Genomic DNA, 13,416 nt, shown 5'->3' with positions numbered 1-13,416 from the left:
CCCCTATTCTGGATAGGCAAACTTAAGGCTAGATTCGGGTACGCAGATGATAGAGCTTTTCTAGCAACATCCTTATCCCTAGAGGCGAACGCCCAGAACCTATCAGAGTCCCTACAGGAAGCTCTAGACTGAGGTCTTACACAGGGAATCACTTTCGCATCTGATAAATACGAGCTGCTACACTTCTCGCGTCGCAGAGCCGACCAAGATCCTAGCTGTATACCTTCAGTGATAGTCGGGCCGGTTACAGTCTCAGAAAATAGAGTGCGCCCTTATCTACGCTAGCTGGGAATCCTTTTCGACGAGAAGCTCAGCTTTAAATATCACATTAAAGAAATGGTTTTTAAGGCTATAATTGTCGCGAATGCATTACGTTCTCTTGGAAATACAGTGCGCGGAGTTAACCCCTACCTTATACAGCAAGCTGTTAAGGCCTGCGTACTCCGGAGAGTCTACTATGGCGCAGAAACTTGGTGGCCAGGCCGAACTCGCTCTGGCTCTGATACGAGAACGATCTTAAACAAGGTCCAGCACCTCCTCGATAAGATAACCCAAGTAATACTGGCCGGGGCCAGAGCGATTCTCCCAGTCTACTGCACTATTCCAATCCCTGCACTCTACCGGGAGTCAGGGCTTCTGCCAGCAGAGATTGAGCTAGACTATACAGCTGTCACTGTTACAGTCCGTCTTCGCCGCCTAGACCCTTATCACTCTCTCCGCAGAAGAGCAGAAAGGGTAACCCGAACTGGCCTCCAGGATAGCCGTTTTACACGCCGCGTGCTAGCTCTCCCTGAGTCAGAACAACTGAACCTACTGCAAAATGCCCCTTGGATCTCACAAGAGGCACGCGAAGCAGTTTAACGGCGAATCAGAACCCCTATAGGCATATCCAAGAAACAGGTAGCTGATAGATTTCAAAGATTCTACGCCTTTCTTCTACAGACTGACATAAAGGTCTTTACTGATAGCTCGAAACTAGAAAACGGGATAGCAGGTAGCGGTTATGCCCTGTATCAATCTGAAATGCTGTTTCAGCAGTCCTCTTTCTCCCTAGAGCCGAATAAAGAGGCCTTTGATACTAAAGCTGAAGCAGCTCTAGCAGAAATTAAAATAGCTTTCAAATTGAATACTGCTCGTTTTGCTACTAACCTCTGGGTCTGCCTGGATAACTTAGAGGTAGCTACGCGCCTCCTTTCACCTTTCACGGGCTCGTCCCAAGGAGTCTTCGAATCTTTCCAAGCCTTAGCCCAGACCTGGCTGACACGAGAGAGATTCTTATACACGAATAGTGGCTCTGTACGGGTCTGCTGGGTTCCCGGTCAAATACAGATCCCTGAGAATGAAACAGCTGATCAAGCTGCAAAGAAAGGTGCTACTATAGATCCTTCTCTTTCCAGCAAACACTCGTATGCCTCGCTAAGGCGGCAGGCTAAAGCAGATATAATAACTGCCCTTCAAAGATATTGGCAGTCGACGGCCCCTCAATCCTATCAAGATCTTTGGATTACCAACTTCCCTAGGTACCCTGCAGAGCTGAAGCTTCCAAGACCGTTTCTAGCACAGATTCTAGCTGCTCGTACGGGCCACAGAGACTTTGCAGCCTACCACGAACGGTTCAATCATAAAGATGCCTACCTTTCCTGCCGGTACGGTACGAGAAAGTCTACAATACATTTCCTCTTCTGTCGTATCGCAAAGAGACGCTTGCCCCGACCCCCAGGGTCCTCTTCTGACATAATCCCCTACCTGCTTGGCACCCCGAAAGGCGCAACTGAGCTGGCCGCGTGGCTTACAGAAACTCGTTTCTTTGAAGATATTTGCACCCGGCATCCACTATCTCAGCTAGACTGAAGATTCCCCCCCCCCTCCCAAAAAAAAAAAAGAAGATAGAGGTGGTAGGATAGGTCATGGAGAATAGGAGGACCCTGCAGCTGGCATTGACTACTGCCTGATCCACAGGCTCTGCTTTCTTGACTGCAGCAGCTATTTAAAGCGCTGTAGTCCCTTATTTGTTCATAGAACTAGAACTAGAACTAGTTAGTGACGACCAGGGCTTACCCCCTGGCGGCCTTTGCCCCATGTGGCCGCGGTAGATGACTAATCCGCTTCTATCATCGCCTTGCTTGACCGGATCGATCATGCAATCGCATTGATTTATGACGATAAATCGTGCAATTCCGCTCATTTATGACGACCATGAAGCCCCTGAAATTGCATAAGTATCGGCTTCTTTATCGTGTAGTTAGAAAGAATCAAGACTTTCATTCATTTCGAGCATGGTCATATAAACGGCTGAATCAGCGCTTTTCAGTAGACCCACATTTTTCTGCCACACCCCAGCAGGGGACGGCGGGTCACGTGCCTAGGCGGTGAACCGCGGCCGTAAAATACAACCAAACCAAACCGACATTTTCACCATTTTTCAAACCTCAATATCTCCACGAATACGGCTCCAATTAATAAAGTAATTGCAGAGTTAAAATCGCTTACCCCTGAAGAATGTCCTACACTAACCTTTATCGCGGAAAAATATGGAGTTAATTATTTAACACTATCTCGACACTTTCACGGTGTTATGTATTTAAAAGATGATCAGTATCAAAAGGGAATTGGTAAGGACACCCCAACTTTTTAGTAACGGCACCCCATCTGATTATCTAATATCAGTTATTATGTAATCTCACCACAACTGCGCACCCTCGCAATTGAATTGATATTTTGATCAACTTTTATATGATTAGGATGCCTCGTGTTGGCATGCAGATTGGTTGAATGTATTATACTTTACATGACCTGATTGTATGCCCAATTTTCCCGCAATTCGAGCACTTAGAAAGCGCTTTTTTCTTGCCTGTTACAGCTGCAGTTGAAATCCCCTTTTCAACACCTAATCCATCTGAATTTCTACCCTTTTTGTCTGGTCTTTTTGCCTTTGGTATAGGCAGTCGCGGTTCGAGTAGTGGCAGGTACTCAGATTGATCGTCTGGTACTATATCTTGCCTCCAAAAGGGATGAATATCTGTTAATGGAATAGGCTGCTTTACCTCTAGTAACCGTGCGATTCGGTAGGCACATGGAAGGCCCATTGTCCTAGTGAAACCGTTAGAACACTGTAGTAAAGGGGCAAGGGGTGTAGCTCTTTTAGCAATATCTGCTTGATTATGAATAAGATTGAGTGAATAACGTGAGGTTCTCCTATTAATATTTGAATATAGAAAGGACTGGCAGAAAATCAGCTGTTGTAATTGATCCTCTTTAACCTCACGTATTAGTGTGTCGATCTGACAATTTAATGCATGACTAATTCGGTTCCAAACAGTTAGGATATCACTTGTTAAAGCTTGGATATACTTCTTGATAAATGCGTGTGAGCCTTCGACTCGTGAAGTTGCTGAATTTCCAATATGGAAATGCTGATTTGTCCAACAGCGAATTACCTTTTCTTTATAGATTAGCCATGTTTCTTTAATATATCGTAAGGCGTAGGGGGATACTGATTGATATTTCTTGTTAAAATCTTGTAGTCTTGCTTCATATTCGTCTTCCGTTGGCGAATTAACAAGATTCTGCCAGCTAGAGAGAAATTCATCCCATGCTTCATTAGTTTTAAAGCATTCTTTTACTTTTGCGGCTATATTCTTGTTAATATGCCATAGACAAAGTAAATGCGGATACTGTGAATAATTATCACGAAGTGTAGCTAATAGAGCGAGATCTCGGTCAGTACAGAGAACCGGAGGTTGGAATATTAGGGGTTCAAGCCATGAAAAAAAGGTTTTTAATGCCCATTTATATGATTCCTCCTGTTCATTTTGCATAAAACAGAATGCAATACTGAACGTTGTATTTGATGGTGAAACACCTATAATATGAAGTAATGGCATTTCGTAGCGATTTGTCTTATATGTGCAATCTAAAATAAATACTCTATTATACTGATTAGCGTAACGAATTGATTCAGGGTGAGCAAACATAAAAAAGGTAATACGTCCCTCTATATCTTGTTTGAATGCAAACTTCCACTGATGGATATATAGTTGATCTTGAAGATATTGAATTGGCGTACGGCCATCAAGTTGTTGACAAAGAAAATATTTTCTAAGGTTATATACATCCATTGGTGTTATCAAAATTGTAGGATCGCTCTTTTTAATCAAGCTAATGATTTGCCGTGGAGGGATATTCTCATCAAGATAATGGTAGATAGTAGCCTGCTGTTCCTGGGTAATTGTACGCGCTGCTGGATGTGCTATCATATTATTCTCAAGCTCATGATTATGTTCAGGATTACTCACTTTTATATGCCACTTTCCATCTGAAGTTTTAGCATTAGACTTGCTGGCGTATAGACGAAAACTACATCCAATTCGTTTTGTACTAGTCTTCCGGCGCTTTGCACCCTCTGCTGCATTGATTCGATCTGTATACTGGCCACCACGATCACATCCAATGCAGATGTTTCTATCAGGGTTTGACCTGATTGTGGTAATAGCGTAGCCTTGCGAAATTGCATAGTTGCGGAGAGCTGTAAGCATCTCCTCACGGGAATCGTAGGCTTGAGCAAATGGGGTTGCCATAGTTAAAATTGAGTGAGAAGATGAGTGGGTAGAGATGTTAATTCAAATAATGAGTCAACAGATTGATAGATTTAAAAGAGAAGCATTATGACAATAACAATAATTAGGTGTATACTGTTGCTACAGTAATTAGTTAGATGGAATGGAATGGGGTATGATCGTGATAAGATTACATAATAACTGATATTAGATAATCAGATGGGGTGCCGTTACTAAAAAGTTGGGGTGTCCTTACCAATTCCCGTATCAAAACCAGCGATTACTTAATAACTAGTAAACGAAAGCTCTTATTTTAAATATTAATGAATGAAGCGAACGAGGCCTTTATATTTCGTATAAGATATTATGAAATAAATATTATTTACAAGATTAGTGGAAATCGACCAGGAAAATAATGGCCGAGCCGCTTTATAAAATAACATAGCGATAAACTTCTATAACAGGAATCGATTCATCTCGCAAACGGGCAGATTCAGCATAGAAATACACTTTATATTTTGAACTTTGATTGGTGACCTCGCGCAGTCAAGAGGGACAAAGAAGAGTATGGTTTGGCCGTAATGGGCCACCTGTCGCTGCGGTTTTTGACTCTAGCGTCAGATAGGGCCCAAATGACCCGGGCCAAACTAGGATGGTGGAGGGAGCGGTGGCGGAATCAGTAGAGATAGCGGAGCCGGCGAGCCTGTCTGGAACTGGTGATTGAGCTTATACAGTACTGACGAGTTTGTTGTAAAATACACCCTGAATACCTCCGAGGTCCATCTCCCAAGCACTTGGATCTGGTCGTCGAGGATCCCACTATTGTGTGCATGTTGAACCGCACCCTTCCGAAGGCCTGAGTAGCCGTCTATCTGTATCCCGAGTGCTCTTAGCTTAGTAGATAAAGTAGAGAGGAAATTGTTGCGACTGAATGGTTTTCGGGGAAGGAAAATAGCGGGGTATCGGGCCCTTTAGAGTCAAGAAGTAGTAGCTTCTTGTCACGGGCTTGACATTGGGTAGGTGCGCTTCTACCCGCCAAGACCGTTTTAGTAGGTCTGTGGGACGGCTACCGACTGAGCTACTAAAAAGACCAGAATACCAAGTCGACAACTTGGTACGCGCATCACTCTATATAGTGGTTCCTGGTCAGTTCGTCACAGCGAGGTCTACTTGTCTCCTCTATATTAAACCTAAGAACCTTCTCTTTATAACTAATTTCATCCCGATTCTGTCTAGACTTCATGACCGTGTCCGCAGAAGCGATAGGTCTAATATATATAGAGATTGGTATCGCTTCCAAGGCCTTGCGATATCGGACTTGTTGATCTTGGTCGTAATCCAGCTTGTTACAGTCCTTCCCTATTATCTCTTCGCAGATTTACTCAGGTGCATCACTTCCGAAATAGGAGTACCCAGCAGAAGCATCACTATAATGCTTATGAAGATAGTGGGCCTTGAAAAGTATGTTATTAACTTTTGGATGAATCTACTTGATCCCGGTTTGTTGAAGGGTGTGAAGATACTACTGCGCCTGATGCTGAAGTTCACTGCGAGTGTTTTCCGCACGAAGGGCATTTAAAAGAGCCCGGACCTCTCGACCTGGCCTGTCCAGCGTGTCCTTGACCCCAGTATTCCGTTGAAACCCACCAGGGTATTGTCTGCCAAAGTAATATTCGATCAGGAGACAAAGCGTGCCCGGTAGACAGACTTCAGAAGTGTGACGAACTGACCAAGAACCACTATATAGAGTGATGCGCGTACCAAGTTGTCGACTTGGTATTCTGGTCTTTTTAGTAGCTCAGTCGGTAGCCGTCCCACAGACCTACTAAAACGGTCTTGGCGGGTAGAAGCGCACCTACCCAATGTCAAGCCCGTGACACTCGCCACGACCCTGATATTGGGTCCCTCCTACCGACTCGCGACCCGGACCTGGACGGTTCCGGGTCCGAGCTTTACAACCCGGACCGACCCTCAGGGTCATAAAATTTCGTCAGGGTCACCCTGACTACGACCCTGACTACCCTGAATTTCATAATTATTTTACGCCTTTCCTGATTAGGATGGATAAATTCGCTGACATATCATTATATATTAACTAACTAGTTACTGTTTCTTATACCTGTTCTGTATGTCTAGCTACGATTCTATTAATTTTCATCCATGTCACGGCCAGCGCGTGGCCGTGATCACGAGGTTACTGCCGCAGTGTTGACCGCCTGCTAGATGCAGATTCGCATCTGGCGAGGCTATCTGTCAACCGTATGTGACCGCTAGTCACATAGGAAACCTTCCTATTCCGGATATCGGTATTGGTAACACCGATCCCCGAGGATTATGCAGATTTTTCTGTTATTTCCATGGTTCAAAAGTTATATCTCTTCTAGTTGCCTTTTTCAGGCTAGATTGCTTATTAATTTTTCATGTATTTAAACTACCGTGTGCAGCTAGATTGAAAGAATCAGACCTTCATCATTCGATATTCCTATGGGTAACATTACTAGCAATTACGCCTAGAGAAACGGCCAACAGTTATAAGCCCGGTCCTCTATCAACATTCTATTTGATAATTTTCCTCTGAAGCTATCACGTTATCTAGACGTTGAATTGCTGAATAATCGAATCGAAAATTCCGATATGTTGGAACGCCACTCTGCCGCGAAGGTCTCAGTCACCTTGAGAACAAGGGATGACTGGCAGAGTTGGATTGAAGACATAAAATCGATTGCCTTATTAGGCAAAGTATGGGGATATATTGATCCTAGCAAGGCAGAGGCTGAGCTAGAACAAATCCCTAAGGAACCGCAGATTCCTGCAGATACAGCAACATCTGCAGAGATTAAGGTATTTGAGATCAAATACAACCGATACCAACGAATTGAACGTGGAGTCGCTGCGATCAGCGAAGCTATCCACAATTCAATAAGTGTTTCGTTGAAGCACTTTTACATCAACAACCGGGAGTCACCGTACAAGGTTTTAAGTGCTTTGAAAAAGCAATTTGCTCCCAATGATGATGAGCTCAAGATGATGGCTATTCGACGCTATCAGCGAGCTAGATCGACGCCGATTAAACAGTCAAATCCCGAAAATTAGCTTACCGAATTCGAAAGCGCTTATTATGGAATGAAACACCATGATCTTCCTGAAGCGCAGGATATGTATGTGATCAGAGACTTCCTAGGTGCAGTTATGAAAACTTCAAAGGAATGGGTCATGATCAGACGAAACCTATTGCATCAGTCAGAATATAAGAGCCAAACGATTACGGATACGATAGCAGTTTACCGAGAGTATCTATCAGATGAAGTACTCTATCAAGATACCAATCTGAATGTTGCATTCGCTGCCAATCCAACGCTTCAAGGAACCGGGATTCCGGATCAGTCAAACCAATCGAATCAATCGAATCAATCGAACCAGTCAAATACAACAAAATTTGTACCAAATTGCGCATGTGGCAAGAAACACTTCTTCAAAGAATGCCCGTACGTGGTCAAATCATTGCGAAAGGCAGGCTTCGTGGAAGATCCAGAAATCAGGACGAAATTCGATGATATCCTGAGGACCCCAGGTGGAAGAAACAACATGTTGAAAAAAGCAATGGAACTGAATAAGCAAGCTGGAGAGGAACATGCCATGGCTGCTATATCGGTAGGATTCTCTGCAACGGAGATTTCGCTGAAGGATAGTTTTATCCTAGATTCGGGTGCCTCAGTGCATATTTGCAATGACAAAGCAAGGTTCAAGCAGTTGAAGCAGGAGCCAGGGGGCTATCTGCGTGCTGGTGACACTACCGTGCCAATTGAGGGTACTGGAGTAGTTGAAATATCACCAAACTGCAAAGGAACCGAGGATGTTTTGATATCTCTGCATGAGGTTGCCTATATGCCAGGTTTTCATACTAATATCGTCTCAGCAAGTCGCATGAAGCGGGCAGGCTATATATAGGACTTTACGAGAGATAGAGTATTGAAAAACGGCAGAAAGATCTTCAGGCTTGCAGAATATCAAGGACTTTGGGTCATGGAGCAAAACAGAAGAAATAAGAATTCTGAATTGACCAATGAGGATGCTTATTCAGTGAGGTTGAATCCCCATGTTAAGCACTCCGCTAAACCTTTGAAATTAGCAGGAAATGCAGATAGGTGGCACAAGCGATACAGTCACCTAAATCATGAAGCTATTCGACATCTGCCGAAAGCTGTTGAGGGTATTCAAATCGATGATTTTGAAGCACCCAAGGACTGCGAAACATGCAGATATTCAAACGCTCCACGTCAGATTTCTCGAAGACCAGCAACCCGAGCAACTCGACCATTTGAGAGGGTTCATTTTGACCTTATCGAGTATAATATGGCATGGAACGGAGACCGTTGGTGTACGCACTTTTATGATGAATTTACCCATATGCATTTTGCATACACACATGCAAAGAAAAATGGCTGTGTAGATGCTGCAGTGCATCTAGTCTCTTTGATTGAACGCCAGTTCAAGATGAAAGTGCAATTTTACAAGTCAGATAATGAACAGACCCTTGGAAGAGACTTTTATACTTTTACTGACTTAGAAGGTATCATTCATGAGACATCTGTGGTTACGACACCCGAGCAGAACGGCCCTGCAGAACGCTCAGGGGGTGTTTTAATCTCGCGAGCAAGGCATATAACGATCGAGGCAAGGTTACCACTTGATATGTGGCCAGTTTCGGTAAACGCAGCAGCATATATACTGAATCGAATGCCGACAAAGACATTAGGATGGAAAACGCCGTTCGAGAAGGCCACTGGGAAACGTCCCAATATGGCAAACCTGTATACGTTTGGCTGCAGAGCCTACGTACGAGATCAGTCATTGAATCAGAAAAACAAGACACTGAAAACGAAACCGCGAGCGCTAGGGGGCTACTTAGTCGGATATAAAGCCTCAAACATATGGCTTATCTGGATCCCAAGCAAGCAACGAATCGAAGCAGCGAGGGATGTTATATTTGATGAATCAAAGCTTTATGATCCGAATCAACCATTCTTGGAGGATGAGATTGCGGAGGAATCGCCATTTCCACCAATTGAAACGACCGAAATCAACCGACATGATGAATGGGAACCGTTGGAGGTTAGGGATGAAGTTGAAATGATACCCGAGAGGGTGGCCAATGATTCTGCCGTAGAGAGCGGTCAGATTTCAGCCAATCAAAATGCTCAGAGCTGTCAGAATAAGGTTAGGTCACCTGGCCAAGTCCCACAACCTTATCTTACCCCGGAATCAACTCCAGCTTCAATGCCAGGATCATGGGATTTTGACACTACAACAGATCAGGCAGATCGAACAGATCAGGATCGAACAGATCAAGCAGATCGAACAGATTCACTAAACCAGTGGTTGCTTCAATCGCTCGAAGAAGCTACGCAAGCAGCTACAGAAGGAGATATTGATCGCGATACTACTCCGACGCCAGTATCACGCTCAGGGGGTGGAATCCAGGAATCTCAACCTCCTGAAGCAGCTGTACGGCCAATCAGAAGACGGAATCGAGAAGGATTAGATCAATCATTGATTATTGAAGGCAAACGTGAACGTCGAGCAAATCGAGATTCGAACTATAAATATGGAAGCTTTGTACAAGCTATCAAACTGCCTGAAGCATCAGAGAATGCTCTTCACGCAGCATTTACTGCAGTCTTAAACAGACAAATTTATCGATCTGAATTACCCCCACCACCGCGAAATTGGAATGAATTGCTCAAGCATCCATTGAAGGATGATTTCATCCTTGCTGCAAGCAAGGAACATGCAGGATTAAAGCAGAAAGATACTTTTAAAGTTGTCAATATCAGTGAAGCTGCAGATCAAGAGATTTTGCCAGTTATATGGGTATTTACCTATAAATTCGACGAAAATGGCAACTATCTCAAGGCTAAGGCACGAATTTGTGTACGAGGAGATCTTCAGGCACGATCAACAGAGGAAAATCGTGCAGGAACAGCTTCCGCGAGGATCTTCAGAACTTTAATGGCTTTAGTTGCTGCATTTGATCTTGATACAGACCAAAAAGATGCAGTTAATGCATTTTTGAACGCCTTTTTGGATCAGGTGGTATATGCAAGGATGCCAGAAGGATTCAAGTAACCAGGAAAGATCTGGAAGGTCTTAAGAGCACTATATGGCCTTCGAAAATCACCTCGATTATGGCAGAAAGAGCTATCCGCAATGCTTCAAGAATATGGACTTGAATCTATCCCTGAGGAAGAGTGTCTCTTTATAAGTGCCAACTTACTAGTCCTTTTCTACGTGGATGATATTATTATCATCAATCGGCCTACTCCAGAAGCCCGCGCAGAGGCAAAACGATTCAAAATTGCCCTAGCGGCTCGCTATGAGCTAAGACACATGGGAGAAGTTGCATGGTTTCTGAACATTCGAGTTATTCGAGATCGACCGAATAAGAAGCTATGGCTTTGTCAAGATGCTTATATGGAGCAAATGGCTGCGAAATTTCACCTTAACGACTTGACTAGATGGCCTGAAACGCCTTTACGTACGAATATCGAACTACTTCTCAATGAAGAGCAAGCTACACCAGGTCGAATCCATGAATATCAGCAGAAAACTGGTTCCGCTCTATTTCCAACCATTATTACTAGGCCTGATGCAGCCCTAGCAGTCAACGAACTATCGAGATTCTCAAAGAACCCTTCGCCGACTCATATAGAGGCAATCAATCGAGTTATTGCTTATCTCTATGACACCCGCTATCTAGCACTTGAGTTCAGCGCCAGCGAGCATGCAGACGAGGTCTACATTACTGCAAGTGATGCTTCATTTGCTAATAATGAAGATAGGAAGAGTACTGGAGGATATCTCTGCAAGCTATTTGGAGGTCCAATTGAATGGAAATCGGGCAAACAACGCGCAGTCACTACGTCAACTACTGAAACAGAATATGTGGCACTTGCAGAAGCTGCTAAAGCAACATATTGGTGGCGCAGAGTCTTCAAATCATTGGAGTTTGACCCAGGTCATTCGTTTGCTATCTATTGTGACAACAGGCAGACCATTGATCTGCTTACCAAGGATACTGCACAACGGAGCAAGTTACGCCATGTTAATATTAACAGATCATGGCTTCGACAAGAGGTTCAAGAAGGGAGACTTCAAGTCAAATAGATCCCTACCAACCAGATGACTGCAGATGGGTTCACGAAAGCTCTCCCAGTTCAAAAATACCGAGAATTTGTGAAGATGCTCAATTTGGTCAACATCAAGGATCTTATTCATGACTAGATTGGGTATATGCAGCGCTCAATTTCAACATTGATCGCTGAGGGGGTGTGTCAACCGTATGTGACCGCTAGTCACATAGGAAACCTTCCTATTCCGGATATCGGTATTGGTAACACCGATCCCCGAGGATTATGCAGATTTTTCTGTTATTTCCATGGTTCAAAAGTTATATCTCTTCTAGTTGCCTTTTTCAGGCTAGATTGCTTATTAATTTTTCATGTATTTAAACCACCGTGTGCAGCTAGATTGAAAGAATCAGACCTTCATCATTCGATATTCCTATGGGTAACATTACTAGCAATTACGCCTAGAGAAACGGCCAACACTATCCCACAACACTGCGAACCACGAACCTGTTAATATCTTTCCTCCCCATGTTTAGATTTCCGAAATATAGCACCAGATACTTCAATGAATGTCTGCTAGGCCTGCCTTCTTACTTGCTCCCGTGAAGAGAAAAACCTGTAGCGCAAACAGAATGGACACCTTGAAAAGTCCATGCATGAAGATGGGACAATCGCGAGTCCACATTGACGCTACAAGATCAGTGAATCATTTCGGTCAAAATTGAACTTCTGCTTTTTAATGTCCTCAACTTTACCTTCTTCCGTTAAGGTTTTTTTTAATCCACTCCAACCAAATTAGCTGACTATCTTTGAGGAGCGAGGATCTGCATACCGAATAAATCTCCGAACGGTTGTCTGGCATAATTTTACTGCCAGTTGCTTCCTCAAAGCCACCAAAGAATTGCTCAGCATAAGCTGTGGCGGTCCTCACCGTAGCTGTTTTCTTTTGACTAAGCTGTCCCGTGCCTTTAACGGTACGGACGTACGAGCGGATAAAATCTTTGATGACGACGATACTTGGTGCTAGACAGCCAGACTTGATCCGATATCCTGGTGACTCGTACCCTTCTTCTATCACAAACCTGGTAAGGTTGTGTTAGCAGACCTTAAGGACAAGATACTCTATCCATAGACAACTCACTCCTGATAATCCGCCACCTTTTCCTTGTGTAGATTTTTTGTTTCTTCTGTCCGCTCATGCCTTTTTCTCACGGCATCTTCGTCTTGGTAAGCCTTTGCAATATAGCCGTTTGCTGCCCGCCGCTCACGGCGTTTTCTCTTTATGTCCTCATTCCGGAAAAAGGTTCTTTTGCCCATCGTCTCGTCAGCTAGCTGCAAAAAGATCGAACGTAGAACTTTATGAGAATAGACAATTGAATAAACAGATGGAGAACAAAAGGGAAAGGGCATTCAGGGGATACAGGAAGTGCCTAGGAATCTTGCTTCCATGCTATTGACTGTCATGGAGGAAGGAGGATACCTGCCTTTATAGCTTTCTTGAAAATGATCATCATCGTACTTATGTTGAGTGTACGTTTCACTTTTAGGTCAGCACACGTTTTCAGATACTCTCTATCATATTTCGACTTGCATCATTGTTCATGATAATTTAACGACTTCAAAAATCCTGAGGGCTGTTCATCTGTCACAGCGGTCTAGTTTAGTTTAGTTTAGTTTAGTTATATTTTACGGCCGCGGTTCACCGCCTAGGCACGTGACCCGCCATCCCCTGC

The 13,416-nt window shown here is 43.8% G+C and overlaps 3 protein-coding genes across 3 annotated transcripts; 2 read left to right on the top strand and 1 right to left on the bottom strand.

The window, feature by feature from the left end:
- Positions 1 to 1,023: 1,023 nt before the first annotated feature.
- KD926_003513 (ribonuclease H family protein) lies at positions 1,024 to 1,851 on the top strand (the record flags this gene model as incomplete). Its single annotated transcript, XM_053094871.1, has 1 exon — positions 1,024 to 1,851. The coding sequence occupies one exon, from the start codon at positions 1,024 to 1,026 to the stop codon at positions 1,849 to 1,851; it is 828 nt and encodes a 275-aa protein (XP_052950399.1).
- A 5,339-nt stretch (positions 1,852 to 7,190) lies between these two features.
- Positions 7,191 to 11,720, top strand: KD926_003512 (uncharacterized protein; the record flags this gene model as incomplete). The annotated part of the gene is made up of 4 exons (XM_053094870.1): positions 7,191 to 7,529; positions 7,650 to 8,364; positions 8,686 to 10,649; positions 10,749 to 11,720. 4 exons carry the CDS (start codon positions 7,191 to 7,193, stop codon positions 11,718 to 11,720), a joined length of 3,990 nt encoding a protein of 1,329 aa, XP_052950398.1.
- A 525-nt stretch (positions 11,721 to 12,245) lies between these two features.
- KD926_003511 (uncharacterized protein) lies at positions 12,246 to 13,000 on the bottom strand (the record flags this gene model as incomplete). The annotated part of the gene is made up of 3 exons (XM_053094869.1): positions 12,246 to 12,299; positions 12,516 to 12,765; positions 12,825 to 13,000. The coding sequence occupies 3 exons, from the start codon at positions 12,998 to 13,000 to the stop codon at positions 12,246 to 12,248; spliced, it is 480 nt and encodes a 159-aa protein (XP_052950397.1).
- Between the last annotated feature and the right edge of the window lie 416 nt (positions 13,001 to 13,416).

This window comes from Aspergillus affinis (genome assembly GCF_023601865.1).
Source record: "Aspergillus affinis strain CMG 70 chromosome Unknown NODE_187_length_47416_cov_101_111304, whole genome shotgun sequence".
NCBI lineage: Eukaryota > Fungi > Ascomycota > Eurotiomycetes > Eurotiales > Aspergillaceae > Aspergillus > Aspergillus affinis.
This window is presented reverse-complemented; position numbering and strand designations above follow the sequence as displayed.